Below are 20,873 nucleotides of genomic sequence, written 5' to 3' on the forward strand. Positions count from 1 at the left end.
AAAAACGACCTCCTAGTATAATAGACATAGCTGTGACAAGGAGACCCTCTTGCACAGTGAATCAGTGGATTTGGGGTGATCAGCCAAGTTTGAATTGCATTTTTGCCAATTACTTGTGTGTCCATAGGCAAGTTGTTTAATCTCTCTGGGGTCTCAGTTTTCTTATCTCAACAAGAGGAATGTTGGATTAGATGATCTCTGTGGTGCCTTCCTCTTGATATGTGGTATTATTGTCCCATAATTCATGTTTATGTGAGTTACTCATGCATATGTAATTGTTTGTTTTTACTCTTCTCAAAATGAACTGTATTGGTCATATTCATTTTTTCCCCACATATTTACAGATTCCACTCCACCCCCAACATATTTTCTTCTTTCCTTTCTACTATCCTTTTTGGATATGATTCCTCTGCTTTAATCTTGCCAACTTCTGCTAGCAGTATCAAAAGATGAATGAATTACATATCTAAGCTAGTTAAATATACCTATATTTTTTGTGTTTGGCTTATGATTTGGTTCATGTTACTAATCAGAAAGGTTTAGAAATGAAAACTTCCAATATCCACTTCCAGTATCCTCCAAAATGAATCTAAACTGAAGTTATTTTTTAAAAAATTATCACAGGGGAAAGTGAAATTGGTAAATCTGATTGACAAGGCTTTCACCAACAGAAGTGACATGTAGAATTATACATAGCCCTTCCTCTACTTTATAGGCTGTAGTTCATAAATGTAGAAGTGAAAAGAGAGACTTAAGAGATCAGCTAGTCTAGTAATTCCCACCTAGTTCAGGATGAGGACCCCCTTTTGTGTTGAAAAATTTTGTAGATCTTTACATTATTGTAATTATACAGTAAGTATCTATTGACTAAGAAAATGGGGATTCATAGAAAATTCTTGCCACAATTCTGAGACTTTAAGTTTGGGAACTATTTATCTAGTCCAAACACTTCATTTTACAAATTGGAAAACCAAGGCCTAGGGAGGTTGTTATCACATCTATGTCTACATAGTAAGGATCTAGGGTCTAGGATTCAAATCCAGGTAGGGCCTCCGACTTCAAATCCACTGTTCTTTTCAACTGCACCAGTGGTTCCCCACCTTTTAAGTTTGTAGGTCTCCAACATCATAGTAGTTGTGCTTTTATTATCTGAGAAAATACATAATAATGACAATCTGTAAATTCAGTAATACTTATAAAAGTATTTGTTTTACTATGCATTAACAGCATGTACCTTTGAAAAATAGTGGATGTGTGAGACATAGTCTGTTTCCAGTAAATGTGTGTACTTACTTATTATACTGAATTGTTTAATAAGGGCCCTTTACAAGAGCTTCATGGACCACAGGTTACATAAAAGGAAATGTAAGACAGCCATATCAGACAGTATTTAATTTGTGTTTAATTTTTTTTAACTAATCAGCACCCCCGTTTCCCTAATATGTTTGCAACTTTGTGTTGTCACTTTGAGTTTCTTGGGGATCTTAAGTATTCTTAATAAAATTTTAAACTTTTTTGGAGATTTAGAAATCGATTTTAGGAAGGGACCCATTGGGTGTCAGGTGTCTTGTTATTTTTTTTTTTTTAAAGCAATCGGGGTTAAGTAACTTGCTCAAGGTTACACGGCCAGTTATTTCTGGGTGTGATGCTAAGTATCTGAGCCCGGATTTGATCCCCAGGTCATCCTGACACTGGAGCCCGTGCTCTTACTTGCTGAGCCACCTGGCTGCCCCATGTCTTGTTATTTATGACATGTGGAGGTGCCAGGACTGTGGGGAAATTTCTGCAGCAGCTGGAGGAGGATCTCAGAATATACAGGAGAAAAGAAAGGTGAACCTGGGTCTACAGCGTACCAACTGAAGTGCTGTGACAAATAGGCCATTTTAGCTTAAGTCAATATGATACAGAGTTCAAACATTGTAATTCAGGCTATGTCCCAGGAAGCTTTCTATCCTGATTGCTCAATTGAGGTGGGTGGGTCCCAAGGCCAATGCCTTGAAATTCTAATCCCTTCTTACCTCTTCCTTTCCTTAAAGGAAGATGTTTCCGCCTTTAGCCTAGGTGGCCATAGAGGAGGAAGAGGTTATGGCTCTTTCTCGGATCATTTTGCTTCTTTTGCTGTCCCACTTCCATTGGTCATTTAATGAGGGTGAAGGAAGTTGGGGAATAGAAAGATTATTTACTCAGGTGTGACCCCTTCCTTCATCTTGAATTTCCTAGGGTTGTTTCTATGCAGTGTTTCTCCCTTGGCCCTGCTCTGTCCTCTCTGGGGGCCTTCTGGATGACAGGAGAGACTACAGTGTGCCTGGTTAGAGAGGAGGCAGTTTTAGATTGTTTTGCCAGTGCTTCAGAAAGGGAGCAGGTCATCTTCTAGGAATATTTTGGCTACAGTTTCACAAAGTATTCAGTGAGGTAATCAAAGTACATACAATTTTGAAGGCAGCCTTGGTCAGTTTTCCCTTTTCAGTTCATCCAACAGTGTCTTCAGTGCGTAAGGCTCTGTACTAGGCAATGAAGATACAAAGGCAAAAAGTAAGTAATCACAGATAATTTTGCTGAATTCTCTATCTTTTTTGCCCAGCACAGAAAAACAGGTTATTGCTGTCTACCAGTAGGTCAATAAGAAAGAACTGAAATGGGTAGCCCTTTACAAGGGAAAAAAATTAAGAGACAGCCTCCAAGGGAGAGATGTCCTAGCTCCGGTTCACTTATGTTCCGATCTAGAAATGATAATAGCTTCCATTTACATAGGCTTTTGCTGTTTTCTAAGGCCTGGATGTTGTCATTTAATCCTTTCGACCCTTATCAGGCCTGTGAGTTAAGTAGGGCAACTAATATCATTCCCATTTTGCAGGTGAGAGAACTGCTGAGCCTCAAAGAAGGGAAGTGACTCGGCCAAAGTTACACCTAGTCGGTGTCTGAAGTTGGTAAGGGACTCTAGGTCTTTTGACTCCAAGACCAGTTCTGTGTCTACTACACCACACTAGCTCTCTGCAAACTGGTGCATATTTGGGGTGGTGCAGATGCTGAGATGAAAAATAGGATGATGAGAGTTTTTGCTTTTTCCTTTCCTTTTCTTTGTTGCTTAGAAATAACTCTGGTTATTATCTAGTGTCATCTGCTAGGACATTGACATAGTCTTTTTGGTAGAATCTTGTCCCAATGATATTTTGTAAACTAAGATTCCCTTGGTGTAACAATTTCAGCTTAACTGAAACTAAAGAGTTTACAGTCTACCAAGGGAGATAGGACATATACGTAGAAAAGTCTGATACTATACACTTCATTATCTAGTGACAAAGTCAAAAAGCATTGAGTAGGAATTCCCCCACTGTCCTATCTAGTTATTTTACCTCTGTGTCTTCATATGTGTACTCTGAAAACCTCTTGGACTGAAAATGTCTGCTTACAAGGCAGCAAAACCCACTACCAGTTTCCTTGATCCTTGTGCTTCTTGTTGCCTATAAAAATCTCCAGGTCACATTCTCACTTAAGCAACTACCCCTTTTGGCTAGTTGAATTGACCTATTGGAACAGGTTCCCTGATTATGAAATCAGATAGGAAAACATTAGGTTTATTGGTCTAATTCCCCTGAGCTCTAAAGTGGGAAGGGAACTATGATTGGTTTACCATTTCTTTTTTAAAAGATTGATTTTGTTGATAACCTTTGTTATTATATAATCTAGGTTCTGAAAGCCATCCTTTAAAACAAAGAACTTTTTTAGAAAAAGAAAATGAAGAAGAGAAGAAAAAAATTCAGCAAAATAGATAAATAGCTTTACTATTTAAAAAACTATGACCAGAATTTAGTTAGTCCTTATTTGTGTCTCCTTTTATGTAAGGTAAACATGTCATAATTAATGACCTATTCTTGCTTTATCTATTACTTTGTAATTTATGTATATGATGATAATTTGCTGTTGTTAGTTGTTGACCCCACTTGGAGTTTTCTTGGCAAAGATGCTGGAGTGGTTTGCCATTTCCTTCTCTAGCTCATTTTACATGTGAAGAAACTGAGGCAAACAGCGTTACGTGACTTGCGCAAGGTCATATAGCCAGTAAGTGTCTGAGACCAGAGTCTGACTCCAGGCCAGGTGTTGCATTTGCTGCATCACCTAGCTGCTCTATGTATTACTTTGTAAAGTATCACTATTATAGTGTTACAGACTGCTAGGGCTTTGTAAAATATCCCTAAGCCCACAAAGGAAAGCTCCCATGTTCACTCTAACTATAACTTGCCCATTGACTTCGTTCACCCAAAATTAACTTGGTTTAAAACCTGATGGCATGTTGCAGCAGAAGGAGTGCCGAGCCTGGGACTGGGAGATTGGTTCCCACCATTGGATCTGACTCCCGGGAGCTGTGAGCAAGGGCAAATCCCGTCACCTCTGACCTCTGAGCTTCAGCTTTTCCTCATTACTGAAATGGGGATCCCTCCTTAAGTCCCTGTGGATCTTTTCCTTCACATTTTGTTCTGTTTTTTCCGTCTTTCTTTGAGAGAGTATAAATATTGTCTTGTAATCTTAGTCCCTTTGCCCTTGCTTTTTCCAGAATGTAGGACATGACCGGGAACATCTGACCCTTCCTCAGGAGGCGGTTAACTCTCTTGATCACCTGCTGCCTCCAGTGGTCAGGCTACTTCCCATATACTTTCCTATAATAGAGAAGGAGAAGGAGAATGAAAAGGAAAAGGGGAGCGCTGCAAAGCAAGGCTTTTACTTCACTGTGTAAATAAGGATTATATTCCAGGTCAAAGTTGAGCCAGAACAGTTTTACTGCTTATTCCCTTGCAGCTGCCTGAAAGGAAAAAGGCCCAGAGCATGGTGGGGAGGCTACTTTCTTGTTGCTAGACAGAAAAGAGATGGGTCAGAGGAGAGATCCCAGTGGGCCTATATCTTGAAGCCGGCCTGCTCGCAGCTTCTAGTCAAACTAGGCCACTTGCTTCTAGTCATGTGCTCTCCTCCTAGGACTCAAGATCACATCCCCAAGAGTGATACAGCCTATTAAAACTTGTATCAGTGGGAAAAACCATTTTGGAATGAGGAATGTCTGACTGGATTATATGCTCAGTTTCCCCAGTTGTAAATTTTGAGAGGAATGAACTAAGTTGAAGAGGAATGGTTTCTTCTACTGCCTTTATCCAGAGGATGTAAATTGTTAGCATATGACATTGCCAGGGATAGCAAAGCGCTGAGGATAACTTGTAAAATGTGGTGAGAATTTAATTGGAAAGCAAGTGTGATATCAAAAAAACATTTGATTGTACTTTATGTACTCAGTATGTTTTGTAAACTAAGCAAGACATGTATCATTGTAAATGGGCTGTGCGATCTGTAGGCATTTTTCCTCTGAAGACAGTTCCAAATTCAATTCTCTGACACATTTCTTCTTCTTTTTCCAGGAAACTGTCTGAGATTATGTGAAAGAGAAGTTTTCCCTTCTCTGAGGCTGACCAGAAAAGGAGATATGAAGATGATGAGAGGATTTTGTACAAAACCACAGGAAAATTCAAAAGCACAACCTCAGACTTCAGGTAAAGTTGGTTTAAGCTATGTAAGTCATGTAAAGTTTGCTCTACTGAGAACTATTCACTCAGTACCGTACCATGAGGTCTAGGCTCTGTAGCAGCCTCCTTGCTAGTTTCTTTGTTTCCAGTCTCTTCTACTCAAACTCATCCTGCACACTACTACTAGATTAAATCCAAAACACCGCTTTCCTCCTGTCAGCTCTATCTTAGCAGCATACAAGTTCTTCCTGACTACTGGAGCAATTACACCTCTTGAGGCCGTCTGACATTCAAGGTCCTCTCTGTCTTACCTATTCATAACTTCCTTGTGATCAGTCCAGTCTCCATACTGTCCTTTATACATCCTTTGTTCATTACTTCTGCTCGTGTTCTTCTTATCACCTCTTTACCAATCTAAATCTTCATAACCCAAATCAAAATTCACCTTTTGAATGAAATTAGTCCTTAGACTAACTATTTAAATTGAAGTCTTCTCAGACTGAATACTTAAACTTGTGGTCTATACATGTTTTTTCCCCCACTTAGACCCATTCACTCTAACCCCCTGAAATCTATTTTTCCTATTTTACTGAAATTGTTTTCCCAAAGTCCTCTGAGACAACCATTTCTCCCAACATTTCCTACTTCTTACTCTGACCTCTGTAGCATTTGATAATTGACTACTCCTTTCTTGAAACTTTTTCCTACCTTGACTTTTTATAGCATTAAATTAATTTAGCCCTCCTGTCTTTATCACTATTCTTCTTTCCTTTGTTGTCTTCCTTTCCCATCCCTTAATTTGGGGTATCTCCTAAAACTCAGTCCTTTATTATCTTAAAAAATTCCTTTGAAGAATTCATAATTCTCTTATGACTTTAGTTATTTCCCCAGATGACTTCCAAAGCTTTGCCACCAAGCCCTGACTTCTCAGAGCTCAAATTTTAAGACTTAATGTATTATTTAACTTACATTTTTATACTTAATTCCATGAATTCATCTAAACACAAACATGATCTCCCATTTTTAATTTTCTTTTGTCTTCTTAATATCTGTAGCATTTATAGTAAGAACCATGTAATAACAATAATAGCTTATGTAGTCTGATGTGAGGAGGAGCATATCATGGGAAGAGAGTGCTGCTGGTGGGTTCAGTTCTCACTTTGGGCATATCACCAGCTATGAAACCCTGGCAAGTTAAGTAATTTCTCAGAACCCCCAGGCACCTAAGACTAGAAATTGGCAAATAATGACTGCTCTGTACTGGTAGAGATCGTCCTACAGAGATTTCCCTGTAGTGCTGAAATCATGGGTCTGGCCCATGTAGAGCTCTTAATGCCTATGGAACTGAATTGAATACTGTGCCGCAGCATGAAGCATATTTGCTCCCAAACCTGCACCACTGTTTTCATCTTGAATGCCTCTCTCATCTTCTGTATCAGTACAAATCTTTGTCCGTATTTGAAATTGCACCTCAGGTCCTACCACTTCCATGAAGTCTTCCCTTACTATCCCAGCCTTCAGTGATCTCTTCTTCCTTTGAGCTGCCTCACCTATCATCCAACTGGCTCCTTTGATTTTGAATCACGTGTTGTTTTGTGACATTGTATTGTTTGTTGAACTTTTCATGTTTGCGAATGTTAGGCTGCCTTTCTAACTAGATTATGAGCTCCTTAACAGAGAGCAGGGACCGTGTTTTGTATTTCCCTGCATGGTGCCTCCTATGTAGCTGTGTGTGTAGCAGGAAACTATTCAATGTTTGTTGAGTGAACGAGTGTCTCCTATCAGGGATTTTTCTCTTATTCTAAATTTAACTTTCCCAGTCCAGTTTTCACCTCACTATAACACACCAGCTGTGCATCATCTGAAAAGACATTAGAAACAATCAGCAAGTATTTATTAAGTGCCATGCTCTTTGACAAAATAGATATTATTCTATCCTATACAGATCATTGTGTCTTTATGTCATGATGGCCATAGATAGTTCTCTTAGCCCTAGCTTAAAAAAGACATAACAGAGCTGGATAAAAACCACAGTAGAACAGGCAGATTATTCAGAGGGAGGAAGAAGCTGTAGTATAAGGGCACGATAAAAATAAATGTCTAATAAAGGTAGGCAATAGTAACTCTGGGGTCTGATCTAAAAAAATTGTGACCAGTGTAAAAACTCATGAAAGGGATGATCAAATTTATTAAGGATTTGTCCTTAAAATCCTGTAATATTGAGATACAAGGATGCCCTGTAAAGGTAAGAATAGAATGAATTTAGGTTATATAAAAGGAGAAACTCTTAACACAACAGATGGCAGACTTACAAAAGCTTTTCAGTTACCAGAAGTAGTTCACGCTGACTAGTAGAAATCAGAAGGTCCAGGTAACCCACGAGGATGCTAGATCCACAATAAGTCTTTAAAGGGACTGTTTCTAGCTTTTTGTGGTTAACTCCTCAGAGGACAGTTCCCTTCCAGAAAATATTCCTTATGCCTCTGCCAGAGAGAAAGCTTAGGGCCTGATGCAGCAGTGGATCTGATCTAATTAGCCACCCTTACTGAAGCTGCAGCGTTGTCCTTTCAAATTAAAGACCGTTATTTTTGTGGTTGGATACTCTGTTCAGTGAGAATTATCACTACATTACATCCTTTTTGTGTTTACTTCTTACTTCTGGAAGGGTCTGCCGTTGTTCATCCTCGTTAAGATAACACTTTGGTACTGAATGTACTTGTATGTTATTATATAGTACTATATAGGTCATCTCTGTATGTTTGGTCCCCCTACTGGAACACAAATTCCATAATGATAAGGGTGAGTCTCACCTAAACTTTGTATCCCTTCAGCACACCTGGTACCATGCTCTGAACAAATAGGTTCTTAATAAATGCTTGTTGGAAAAGTGACAAGTTTTCTGTTCCACTTTCTTGACAGAATCTGTGGATGAAGAAATCAACAAATTTAGTAGATGCTTGCCAAGTATAAAGCGTTACATCAGGTGTTAAGGTGGATAAGAGAAATAGTAGTACACTACCCCTGTCTTTGAGGAGTTCACAGTCTAGTTGGGAAGATAACACATGAAAAGTTACATCCAGTACAAGTGTATCTAGCTGTCTGTTACCGAGATCCTTAATCTAACTTTGGGTTTATTTGCTGTGATCTTGAGCTTCTGTTATTGCTCCCTTTCTGATACTGTCTCCCCCATATGTAAGTGTATGTGTGTGTATGTGTGTGTGTTGTTTGGTAAATAGGTCTTTTCTTTCAGTGGGAATTAAGAAGGGAATTATTTCTTAGGATCATCTTCCCAACCAAGACTTAGCTCTGGGTGGCTCAGTGTCCCTTTTAATTAATATTTGGTTTTTATATTTTAAAATATGTAAGTACAGCTAATATTATTGTTTGAGCGTTTATCTGTCACCATCTTTACTAAATTAGTGAGCCTTAAACTTGAATAATGTGAGATTTCTCACTTGTCTTTCCACAGAGGTTTATAAATCTAGAGTGCCCTTACATAAGCCCACTGCCTGGGAGAAGAAGTTAATCGTCTGGTCAGGCCGTTTCAAAAGAGAAGATGAAATCCCAGAGACTATCTCGTGAGTGCTGAACCCAGAATTGTAAAAAGGTGGTAGATAGACATCACAACCCCAGCTGTATGTCTAGTGCTTCTTCCTATACAGTGTACATGGCATCCTCTAAATCAAATCCTTGAATGCCTGCTTATGTTAGTATGAGGGGACTAAAACAGAAGCAAAGAGCCAGTGGTCTCGAAAACTAAATAATGTTCTGAGGCCTAGTTATCTATAACCAAGTATCTCATGAGTCCTAGAAAGGCAATCTTATGGTAGAATTGGAGTTCTGGTATTTTTACCTACCTTTCTTCTGTTAACCTTCTCTGTCCTTTCTCTCCCCAATCTCTTGTACTCATTCCCAGTGAGTTCTCATAATAACAGTTTTCATTTATTTAGGACTTTGCCAATTACAAGGCACATTTCTCACAATAATGTTTTAAGGCAAACAGTGCAAATATTATATACCCCATTTCTCATATGAGTAAATGGATGCTCAGTGAAATTATAATAAACCATCAGACCAGTTTCTTTAGTTTGCCAAAGTTACTTAACTCTAGTCAGTGAAGATGAATTATTTGGTTTGGTACAGAGAACTATTGGGAGTGAGGAGATCTGAGTTCTCGTCTCCTTATGCTACTTGCTTGATGTGTAATTTTGTGTGAGTCTCCAGGCCCAGAGAGGTGGTTTCTTTGTTTTTAAAACAAATAGACCTTTCATGTACACAGCACTTCACATTATTTTCAGTATATTTTAACATTATCTTATATTACTCTCACAACTCTGAAGTAGATAAAGGAAACATTATTTTCATTTTATAGACAATAAAACAGGGTCACAGAGCTTAACTGGCTTTCTAGTCAGATGGGAGGGTTTTTTGGTTGGAACTAAGACTATAAGCTGGGATTTAGACTCTGAATGTCCAGATGTTTTCTGTGAGACTGCCTTTCATCAGAACCATAGAGCTGTCCGTGGCCCAGCTCTAGGAGATCACTGTCTTGGTTGCCTGCAGTGATTCTGGCTTTGTTGCTATCCCCTTTTCTCTTACTCATGTGCTTCTGACTAGCTTTTTGTGCATTTTAGGGTAGAAGAAGTCACTGCAGTTTCTGATGGGATTCTTGATAATTAATACAGTCTGGGGCATATGTTGGGTTTGTTGGTTATGTGGGAGCTGGGTAGGCAGCCATCTTGACTGGGAAACATTAATAAAGCCTAAAACATTTTTGAGCATGCAGAAAGTATTTGCTAAATATTGTCAATTTGCAGTCTCCCTTTTATAAAATACTGGAGCTATATTGATTAGGGAATGGCTAAACAAATTGAGCTACATAAATATAGGATATAATATAAGAAACAAATATGATTATCTGTAATGGGGATAAGCTAAAAACCTTTCCAGTAATATCAGGGATGAAACAAGGATGTCCATTATCACCACTATTATTCAATATTGTGCTAGAATTGTTAACTTTAGCAATAAGAGAAGAAAAAAAATGGAAGGAATTAGAATAGCCAATGAAGAAACAACTCACTCTTTGGAAATGATATGCTAGTACACTTAGAGAAATACTAGAGAATCAACTAAAAAGTACTTGAAATAATTAAGGCAGGATATAAAATAAACCCGCATAAATCATCAGAATTTCTATATATTACCAACAAAGCTCAGCAGCAAGAGGTAGAGCAATACCATTTAAAATAACTATAGACAGTATAAAATATTTGGGAGTCCACCTGCCAAGACAAACCCAGGAGCTATATGAACACAATTACAAAACATTTTTCGCACTTAAATAAAGTATCAGATCTAAACAATTCGAAAATGTCATTTCATCATGGGTAGGCTAAGCTAATATAATAAAAATGACAATTCTACCCAAATTAATTTACTTATTCAGTGCCATACCAAACTGCCAAAAATTATTTTGTAGAGCTAGAAAAAATAATAACATTCATCTGGAAGAACAAAAGAAAGAACAAGAATATCAAGGGAATTAATGGGGGAAAAATGCAAAGGAAGGTGGCCTAGCCATAACTATATTACAGAGCTGCAATCATCAGAACTACTTGGTACCGTGTTTCCCCTATAATAAGACACTGTCTTATTATTTTTTTTGGACAGAAAAACACCAGAGGGCTTATTTTCAGGGGAGGGCTTATTTTAATGAACATTGACAGCAATTTTAATAAACAGGTGCATTTTATGGGGGGGGGAACGGTGCATACAGAGGGTACCGTGATGTAGCGTGTAGCGCAGGGGATCACCTTCACTACAGTAGCAATCTCAATAGGGCTTATTTTCGGGGGAGGGCTTATTTTAGAGGAATCTTACACAGTAAGGGGAGGGCTTATTTTCGGGATAGGTCTTATTATCGGGAAAACACGGTACTGGCTGAGAAATAAGAGTGGTGAGTCAGTGGCATGGGTCAGGCACACCAGGCACTATAGTCAGTGACTATAGTAATCTACTATTTGATAATCCAAAGACTCGAGCTTATGGGATAAGAATTCACTGTTTGACAAAGACTGCTGGGAAAACTGGAAAACAGTATGGCAGAAACAGACATAGGCCAGCATCTTACACTGTACACCAAGATAAGGTCAAAATGGGTACACGATTTAGACATCAAAGGCAACATACCAGAAGCAAATTAGGAGAGCAAGGAAAAGTTTACCAGTGAGGTCTGGGTTTTCAGACTTAGCAGAACCAAGAGAACATTGTGGGATGATCAGCTAAGATTGACTTAGCTCTCCTTGGCAATGCAATGATCTAAGACAATTCCAAAAGACTAATGAAAAATGCTGTCTACATCCAGAGAAAGAACTATGGAGTCTGAATGCGGATGGAAACATGCTACTTTCACTTTTCTTGTTCTCTTGTTTTTTGTGGCTTTTCCCTTTTGTTCTCTTTCTTCTTTCATAGCACAAATAATGTGGAAATACATTTACATTATTGCATATGTATAACCTATGTCAAATTGCTTGCCATCTTGGTGAGGGGGGATAGGAAGGAAATGTTTCAAAAATATTTGAAACCCAAAATCTTATAAAAAAATGAATGTTGAAAACCATTTTTACATGTAATTGGAAAAAATAAAATACTACTTATTAAAAAAAAGAAAAAAATATGAAGAATTCAGAGAATAAGGGAAGATTTTTTTTCAAATAATGCCAAAATAAAGTAAGCTGGATGAATACCATATACAGTGATATACCACATTCATTGTAAATAGGAAAAAATGCAATTAAACTGAACTGTGTAATTGTATTGACTAGGCTTTACCTCAGAGAAGAGCTGAGAAAATGCACCTCCCACCTTTCATCGAAATGTGGGTAACTGTGAGTATAGAGTGTTGCATATTCTGTCAGACCAGATCAAGGTTTTATATTGATTTTACTGATCTTTTTTTTTTTTATATAAAAATTTTTTGGCACAAGGGAAGGCTCACTGGGTTAATGACTGGAGGAAGAGATATATTTAGAAATGAATGTTATTTGAAAACTAAACCATCAATACAACAAAAGCAAAAAAATCAAGAACCAACAAAACCTAAATTAAATGAAGGCATTCTGCTATATCAGATTATTTAAAACTTTTTTGTCTTTGACCCTGATGGTAGCTTGATGAAACCTATGGACCTGAATGTTTTTAAATGCATAAAATACATAAGATTACAAAAGAAACCAAAGGTTCACAAAAATAAAGATAAAATTTTTTTTCCCATCTAAGTTTACAGACTGTCCAGAAATCTATCTACAGATCCATTGGGGGATCATGTACCCTTGGTTAAGAACCCCTGGACTGAATTATTTAGAAAATCGCTTTTAAGTCTAAATCCTACTGCCCTGTGATTCATTCACGAATAGAGTGGGCTTAGCCCTTGGAGTTTTCAAATGTCCTTTGCTTAGATTGAAGTATTCTCTGAGAGTATATATTTTAAGAATACCCTTTATGGTGTATATCTAACACAGTCATTATAAAATAATCAGAATTGACCTGTTTAACCAGCAAAGAGTCTTAAGTATCTCTGTTTGACACTCCCTAATCCTTCTTTCAAGTGGCCAGGTTCATCTGCCAGAACCTATTTCCCTAAATAATTTTTTCAGCTCCTTTTTCTGTTGTGACCAGTTAACTGACCTCTACAACATGCTATGTGTGATAAATAACACACTGCTTTTTGCTAGAAAATTAGTGCATCCATCTCTTTGAATTTTGTCTATTTCTCAAATGTGATGGAAGAAAATCGGATGTTTTTCCTCCGTTGGAACACATTTTATGACCAACATACAGACACTAGCAAACTGATCCATTCTCGTAGCTATTAATTCTTGTTTGTGGAAGAAAGAGCTCTGAGCATAGCCAAAAATATTTCGGCAATGTCTGAAATTTTCGGTTTTAGGAAACTGGCACTCTCTAGACTTGGGAACATCATCTGTTCTTGCTCCAGGCTGTCTCCCTAGCTTGCTTGGAAAAGAGAAAAGTTAATTAGCTACCAGGAAACCCTGCTTATTTTTTCTTCTTTTAAAAAAAATTATTTTTTGAGAGCTTTAAAAAAAAAATTGCATTCCAGTTCTCTCGCCCCTCTAGACCTTCTCCCATCAACTGAGAAGTCAGGCAATATGATACCCACTATATATGAGAAATCAGGCAAAAACATACTTCCATATTAACTATATTATCCCCCCAAAGCAATAAAAATAAAGAAAGTGAGAAGATTACACTTCAGTTTGCACCCAGAATTCATCAGTTCTCTCTTTGGAAATGGATAGCAGCTTTCATCATGAGTCCTTCTAAATTGTCTTGTTATCATTGTATTGATCAGAGTTACTAAGTTTTTTGTAGTCGATCATCATTATAGTAGTGCTGTATCTAATGATCTCCTGGTTCTGTTCATTTTACTTTGCATCTGTTTATATAGGTCTTTCCAGGTTTTTCTGAAATCATTCCCCTTGTCATTTCTTATAGCACAGTAGTGTTCCGTAACAATAGTAAACCACAATTTGTTCAGCTGCTCCCAAACTGATGAACATCCCCATAGTTTCTAATTCTTTGCTACTACAGAAAGAGCTGATATAAATATTTTTGTACATATAGCTTTTACTTTGAGCTCTTTGGGATAATAGACCTAGTAGTGGTATTGCTGGTCAGAGGGTATATACCGTTTTATAGACCTTTGGGCATAGTTCCAAATTGGTCTACAGAGTGGTTGGATCAGTTCATGTCTCTACCAGCAGTTCATTGCCGTATTTATTTTCCCACATCCCCTTAATATTTGTCATTTCTGATAGGTCAGAGGTGGTACCTCATATTTGTTTTAATTTGCATTTCTCTAATCAGTAGCAATTCAGTGCATTTTTCCATATGATTATAGATAGCTTTAATTTCTTCTTCTGAAAACTGCCTAGGCAACATTTATAATCTGCTTTAAAAAAGAATCCCAATAAGAAGAATAAGGTTAAAGAGCCTCCATTTATCAATTGGGGAATGGCTGTTATTTTTATAAATTTGACCTAGTTCCCTACATATTTGAGAAATGAGGCCTTTATCAGAGAAACTTGCCATAAAGCTTTTTTATATTACTTTATTGTTTATGGTATCTTAGCAAAATGTAGTTTCTCTGATTATCTCTTTTAGTTAGCTTAATTTTTGCTTTTGCTTTGTCTGAGATTATGATTGCTGTCCTTGCCTTTCTTACAAATCAGCTGAAACATAAGAGATTTTGCTCCATTCTCTTATTTTAACTTTCTGTGTGTTACATGTCTTTCTGTTTCAAATGTTTCTTGTAAACAGTATATTGTTGTACTCTGCTTTCTAATCCATTCTGCTATCTGCTTTCATTTTATGGTTGAGTTAATCCTATTTATAATTCATGGTTGTGATTACTGTATATTTCTCTCCATCCTAGTTTCTTCTCTCTCTCTCTCCCTCTCTCTCCCTTTCCCTCCCCCCCCCCCCCCCCTTTCTCTCTCCGTCTCCTCCCACCTCCCCTCCTGCTGAGGGACAATACTTCTTCAGATGAACTCTCTTCTATATGAACACCTGTCATTTTGGACCAGTTAAACAGATCATTCCAGATGATACCCAGGTCTCTCTGGTATAAACCAGCTGTCAAGGTGGTTGCCTATCCAGTGGGAAGAATAATGGAACTCAAGGAGACCTGGGCTTCAGTCTTGGCCCTGACACTTAAACTCACCAAGAAACAATAGTCACTTAGCCTTATTCCAGTTCACCTTTCTTATCTGTAACATGAGGAAAATAATGCCTTTACCACTTACCTTACAAGGAGGTGGTAGGATCAAATGAGATAATGTACATAAAGAACTTTGTAAACATAAGTGTTTTCCTTTAGACTTTGAGATCATACTGTATTAGTGTTTTGTACTGTGTGTGGAATTTTATTGAAATGTCCTACTTTGTCTAAATTGTTGATACATTGGCAGTTCAGTCTCTTGGAAAGAATAGAACAAGACAGACCTAAATTCTTGTCCAAATCTACCACTGACTTATCCAAGATTACATATAGGTTCTTCACCCTTACTAATCTTAATTTCCCTACCTGTAAAATGAGACTATGCCTACCCCTGTTTCTATAATGTTACTTCGATCCTTCTCCTATAACAACCAAAATATCATGGCATAGAGCTGACTGGCAGACATCCATTGGTCCCAGTGGGTCCTAGGGGAGAGGTTGCTTGTGTGTTTGCTGACAGATAACTGGCTATAGACTTGCCCTTCTGCAAAATTCCGGGATCAGTGGACACAAATCCATATGTACACAAGTCCAAAATATGAATACCTTGGGAAAATAAAGTATGGATTAAAGATTTGTTTGTCTTGTTATTAATATTTTTATACAGACACTGCTTGTCCTGCTTATTCATATAAACTTGGAAATAAATGGAGGCTCTTTAATCTTATTCTTCTTATTGGGAGTCTTTTTTAAAGCAATTATAAATGTAACTCACCTTTATGCTCCCCACAGTGTCAGAGATGTCACTTTGTAGAAGAGTAAGCCAGGAGAAATATGATAGCTGCCTTCACATGTTTGAAGGGATGTCATGTGATTAAGGAAATGATTATTCCTCAGAAAAGTATTCCACCACTAGTGGAAATTACAGGAAGGAAGATTTCAGCTTTAAGAGAGGGAAGAGCTTTCTAGCTATAAGAGCAATACAAAAATGGAATGGGCTTCTTTGTAAAGTAGTGAACTCCCTGCCACTGGAGGTATCCAAATAGTGACTGAGAAACTGCTTACTAGAAATGTGCTACAGGTGATTTGTCTGTTACAGAGGGGGTTGGAGGGAGTGGCCAGGTAGCACAGTGAGTAAGAGCACCGGCCCCAGTGTCAGGATGACCTGGGGATCGAATCCATGCTCAGACACTTAGCACCTACCCAGAAACACCTGGCCGCGTAACCTTGAGCAAGTTACTTAACCCCAATTGCTTAGGGGTGGCCAGGTGGCTCAGCAAGTAAGAGCACCGGCCCCAGTGTCAGGATGACCTGGGGATCAACTCCAGGCTCAGATACTTAGCACCACACCCAGAAATAACTGGCCGTGTAACCTTGAGCAAGTTACTTAACCCCAATTGCTTAAAAAAGAAAAAAAGAAAAGGGGTTGGAGTATATGCTCCTAAAATCTCTTCCAATTCTAGATGCCATGATTATTCTGCTTCAGTCAGAATGGTCTTTTCTGTTGAAATACCAACTAGATGTTTTATGGAGGTAAGGAAAGTCTGGGTGACATGATGGATCGAATGCCGGACTCGGCTTTGGTTCCTTCCTTTTTTACTTTGTGTGTGACTTTTGGCCCATCTGGATATGTTTAACCCCATTTGTCAGATGAGGAGGTTTAAGGTCTCTCCCAGCTTTGAATCTGTTCTCCTGTGACCTCACTATAAGAGACAATTTTCTAATAGCTATCTAGAAATGGAATAGAATACCTTGTGAAACAAGCTCTTCCTTTATTGGGGTTGCTGGAGGAGAAGCTGCATAGCTGCCCATCAGGATGCTATAGAAAGTATTTGTGTTTTAAGAGAGTTGAGGCTTTAGGTCTCTTTTAGCTCTGGGGTTTCTAGGATTCCCTAATAATAAAATGGTCTACATGTTGCCTGGTTCTCATACAAACTGAATTATCTGGTCTCATTTTGTTAGGTTTGAAATGCTTGATGCTGCCAAGAATAGAGTCCGTGTCAAGATTAGCTACGTCATGATTGCCCTGACTATAATGGGATGTGCCCTAATGATTTTTCAGGGAAAACAGGTAAGTGTAGATTTTCCCTCTGCATCTTATTTTCTGTGATGACTTGTGGAGCAAATATTGGCCTATCTTGTAATAGCCACATAAAGAGGACTTTTATGTCTTTAGTTATAATAATTCTTAAATATTTAGCTTTCTGTTATTTCACTAATATGGATATTCCCTTCACCAACAAATATTATAACCTTGCTGTAACTTAGTGGATGGTCTTTGAGTGTTAGGTCCAAAAAATTCATCACCCTTGTAACACCAGTGCAATACCCATAACAGCCACTATAAGTATGCATGTGTATTTCCAGGGTAAATTTGCAAAATATAATAAATTCTCTTCCTCAGAGGCAAAACTAAAATATTTATTTGAACATCCTTAGGATACTAGGAGGTCAGATTTAACAAGGTACTTATCACTAATCCAGAGAGCACTGCTAACATTTTAAACCTTCTTTCTGTTAGACCTCCCCACAGTCAAGTTCCCCTAGGCAAATTCCTCCCTCTGTCCACTCAGGCTACTTCTCTCTCCTCTACCTGCTCTCACTCACTCACTCTCTGTCTGCTTATGCTCTGTTGGGTAAACTCCTCCCACACTGAGCCCCATGTGATACATGGGTCTATTAAGGGGCAGGGAAGACCTTCATATTCCCTTAACATTACAACCTTGCAAATAGTTCATTGATAAACTCCTCCAACTTTAGGTAAGCTAGACCTTGGACGTGTTTCTACATGTATCAGTGATTGGCCCCTATTGTCTGAGGGTCAGTTATGTTACATTTTACTCTCCCCTATGCCTCTCTGGTACCTTTAAGAGGGTTGGGGAGGATCTAGATTTTGCCTTTGACTCAGGCTCCCACTAATTGTGTTTCATCAATTTTAGAGGTCTAAGCATCCTAGTTCCATTTAAGTCATAACAGCTTTTACAAAGAAATATTTATTTTAGAGGTATAGAAAGAACAAACATTTCCCCTCCAGGGCCAGGGGGTATAATCCCTCCCTACATCCCCTGGGTTTGGGTTGGGGAGGATTAGTTTCACAACTTAACACAGTTCCTATGTAGTGGTGTTCAACAAGGTTCCAAGTCTAAAGCCCTCCTGGGTTCGCACCTCAGCACCCTGGCTTCCCGGGTTTCCTTGCTGGGCAGGCATCAGTGTTGACCCTGAAATCCTAGCTCCCAGGTTGTCATAGCTCAACCTCCTGGGCTGCTAAGATCTAAGTTCTTAAGAGGATCTGGGAAGGACAAACTAAACAGACCAAGACGCCAGACCTTTTTCTTAGGACCACAAGATCTAGTGGGTGGGAGGAGAGATGACCAGAGGTAGCCCTTCCCTCCACTCAGCTTTGTGCATTGTGCCTGTGCTTGTGGGTGAACAAGATCTTCATCCATGGACACCACTGCAAAGAGAGTAAGTGGCTGCCCAGTCCGACAGTTTTAAAAATTCAGCTTGTCCAGGCTTCTCCCAAAAGCAGGTTCCTGGCATCTTCCACAGGGGTGCTTCCATTTTAGGTAGTCTGGGCATACAGCGAAGCTGAATTACACACAACAACGTTTGTGAGAAGAGCAGGGAAAGGAAAGAAAGAGAACTGTTTCCCTTTGAAAAATTAGGAGAGTCTCTTCTAAGAAACAGCAGGTGATGTTGTTCAAGGGAACAGATTTTAAAATGACAGATTTCAAGGGGACTGATCAGGCAGTTCACCCAGTTAATCTGATGAGCTCACAGGGCTTCAGTTATTTGTTTGGGGAATCTGATTAGCACTTCCCCAGTCCCACCAGTGGCTTGTTAAGAGATCAGGTGGTGACTTCTCATTGTGTTTTGGTGACTTGAACAGTCCACAAGTTGACTGATTGGCTGGGACTCTTAATTTTATCCCACAGAAAATGCAGAAGATGAAAAGTCTTTTTGCCTTTCAGGAGAAATTCAGGTCACAGGGAGCACTATGGGTTTGGGAAGGATTTTGTAGGAACCTGTTAGAGAGGTAGGGCTTCATTAAAATGCCAGGTTGTTGTCCCATTAGTTTCTTTCAAAGGAAACTATTTTGAGTGTTTCATGTGTTTTCTATATTTGTGTCTAGGTTTCTAAGTTCTGTGCATTTTGGGCGGGGAGAGAGTATGTGAAATAAAGAGAAATTCTCCCTCCGTGCTGGTCTGTGGAAGAAAGCAGCAGACTGGTATAGATTGGTACTGTTGTAAGCCATAAAAAACTTCATAGCCCCATATAGTGAGATGTGATGGTCAGTGAGTGGGAGGTCTCCATTTTCTGTATCTCTTTGCTGCTGACCCCGGGAGAATATGTAATATCAGAAGACACCACCACCACCAATATTTCAGTGAACAAGTCTGATGGCAGGTAGGGTGTAGGCTGGGACCTAGGTATCAACAAGAGGAAAGTGGGGAAGTGGGGAGCAGAGCTAGGGGGAGCCTGGAAATGATCTGTTAATTTGTCAGTTAAGAAACTTCTGTCTGTAAAAAGAATGAAGTTGAGGAGAGAAAGACAAAAAAGAGCAAAGAAATATAATTGGAGAAGAGAGAAGAAATGACTCAGGATTCAGAGGAAGAGGGACAGTGGGACTGCTCATATGCCTGGGTGGATTAGCCACAGGCTTTAGGACCTATTTGGGGAAAGTAGAAAAAATATGAAGGGGGATGTTTCGGTAGAATTGGTCACTGGTGTGGAGTTCGTGGTTATGAGGCCTTCTGTTTTGTTTCCCTGTAGGCTGCCAAAAGACACGAGACCCTGACCAGCCTGAACTTAGAAAAGAAAGCTCGTTTGAGAAGGGAAGCAGAAGAAGCAATGGAATCCAAAACCGAGTAGAGTTATAGATGTGAAGTGGCCTCAGCAGGAGCAGCGTGACAGACACATGCCTCCCTGGTAGAGGATGTGTGGTGGGGAAACTGTTGCATAAAAGTGTGACTCGTACCAGTGCCCTTTGCCGTGTTCTGCAGTAGCATCAATAAACGATCTCAACACAACAGCTTGTCCAGTTTTTTCAAGACCGATCAGAGTCTGCAGCAAACACAGCCCTTGGCCATTTGAAAAACAAGAATAATAAAAGTGGTGTAATTTAGCTCAGATGCTCATTGTTCAGAGTTCTGGAGGATTTCTCATTTCTTTCCACACTGCTAAAGTGTCTTGTTCAAGGACACAGGTATTTCCACATCCTATAGAAATATTTTATTGCAGTTTTTAATGAAAAATCTTTGTGGCCCACTCTATGTACCTGCTTTTTGAGGTATTCAGCAACACAGCCCAGAGAGCTAGCTGAGGACCAGTGAAGGGGTCCCATCATGAAAATACTGATAAAAATATTTCACAACTCACTCAGCTTTTTTGCACAGTCAAAACAGAAATCAGGTGTGCAATCTAAGCACAAGATGGGGTATCTGCTTTATACCCAAGTACTTGAGGATCCTAGAAGTTAGAGAGTAGTGGGGAATAGGCCAGCAGGAAAGCCAGGGCCTTAGTCCTGGGAAGATAAGACACCAGAATTTGCAAAGACCTAGTTGTCAGTGACCGATACCCGCTCATCATCATCCTTTGGAGAGTCAACACAGACATAGCTGTGT

The 20,873-nt window shown here is 39.0% G+C and overlaps 1 protein-coding gene across 1 annotated transcript in view; it reads left to right on the forward strand.

Moving 5' to 3' along the window:
* FAM162A (family with sequence similarity 162 member A) overlaps positions 1-20,279 on the forward strand; it is a 35,978-nt gene extending 15,699 nt beyond the window's left edge. The window contains exons 2-5 of the mRNA XM_069064915.1: positions 5,403-5,534; positions 8,977-9,085; positions 17,212-17,320; positions 20,023-20,279. Coding sequence (XP_068921016.1) covers positions 5,403-5,534; positions 8,977-9,085; positions 17,212-17,320; positions 20,023-20,121 — 449 coding nt within the window. The 3' untranslated portion in view covers positions 20,122-20,279. The remainder of the gene's footprint in view (positions 1-5,402; positions 5,535-8,976; positions 9,086-17,211; positions 17,321-20,022) is intronic.
* Positions 20,280-20,873: the final 594 nt, after the last annotated feature.

Source organism: Petaurus breviceps, unplaced genomic scaffold, assembly GCF_028583685.1.
Source record: "Petaurus breviceps papuanus isolate PSGF00001 unplaced genomic scaffold, PetGlider_PUasm1.0 90654, whole genome shotgun sequence".
NCBI lineage: Eukaryota > Metazoa > Chordata > Mammalia > Diprotodontia > Petauridae > Petaurus > Petaurus breviceps.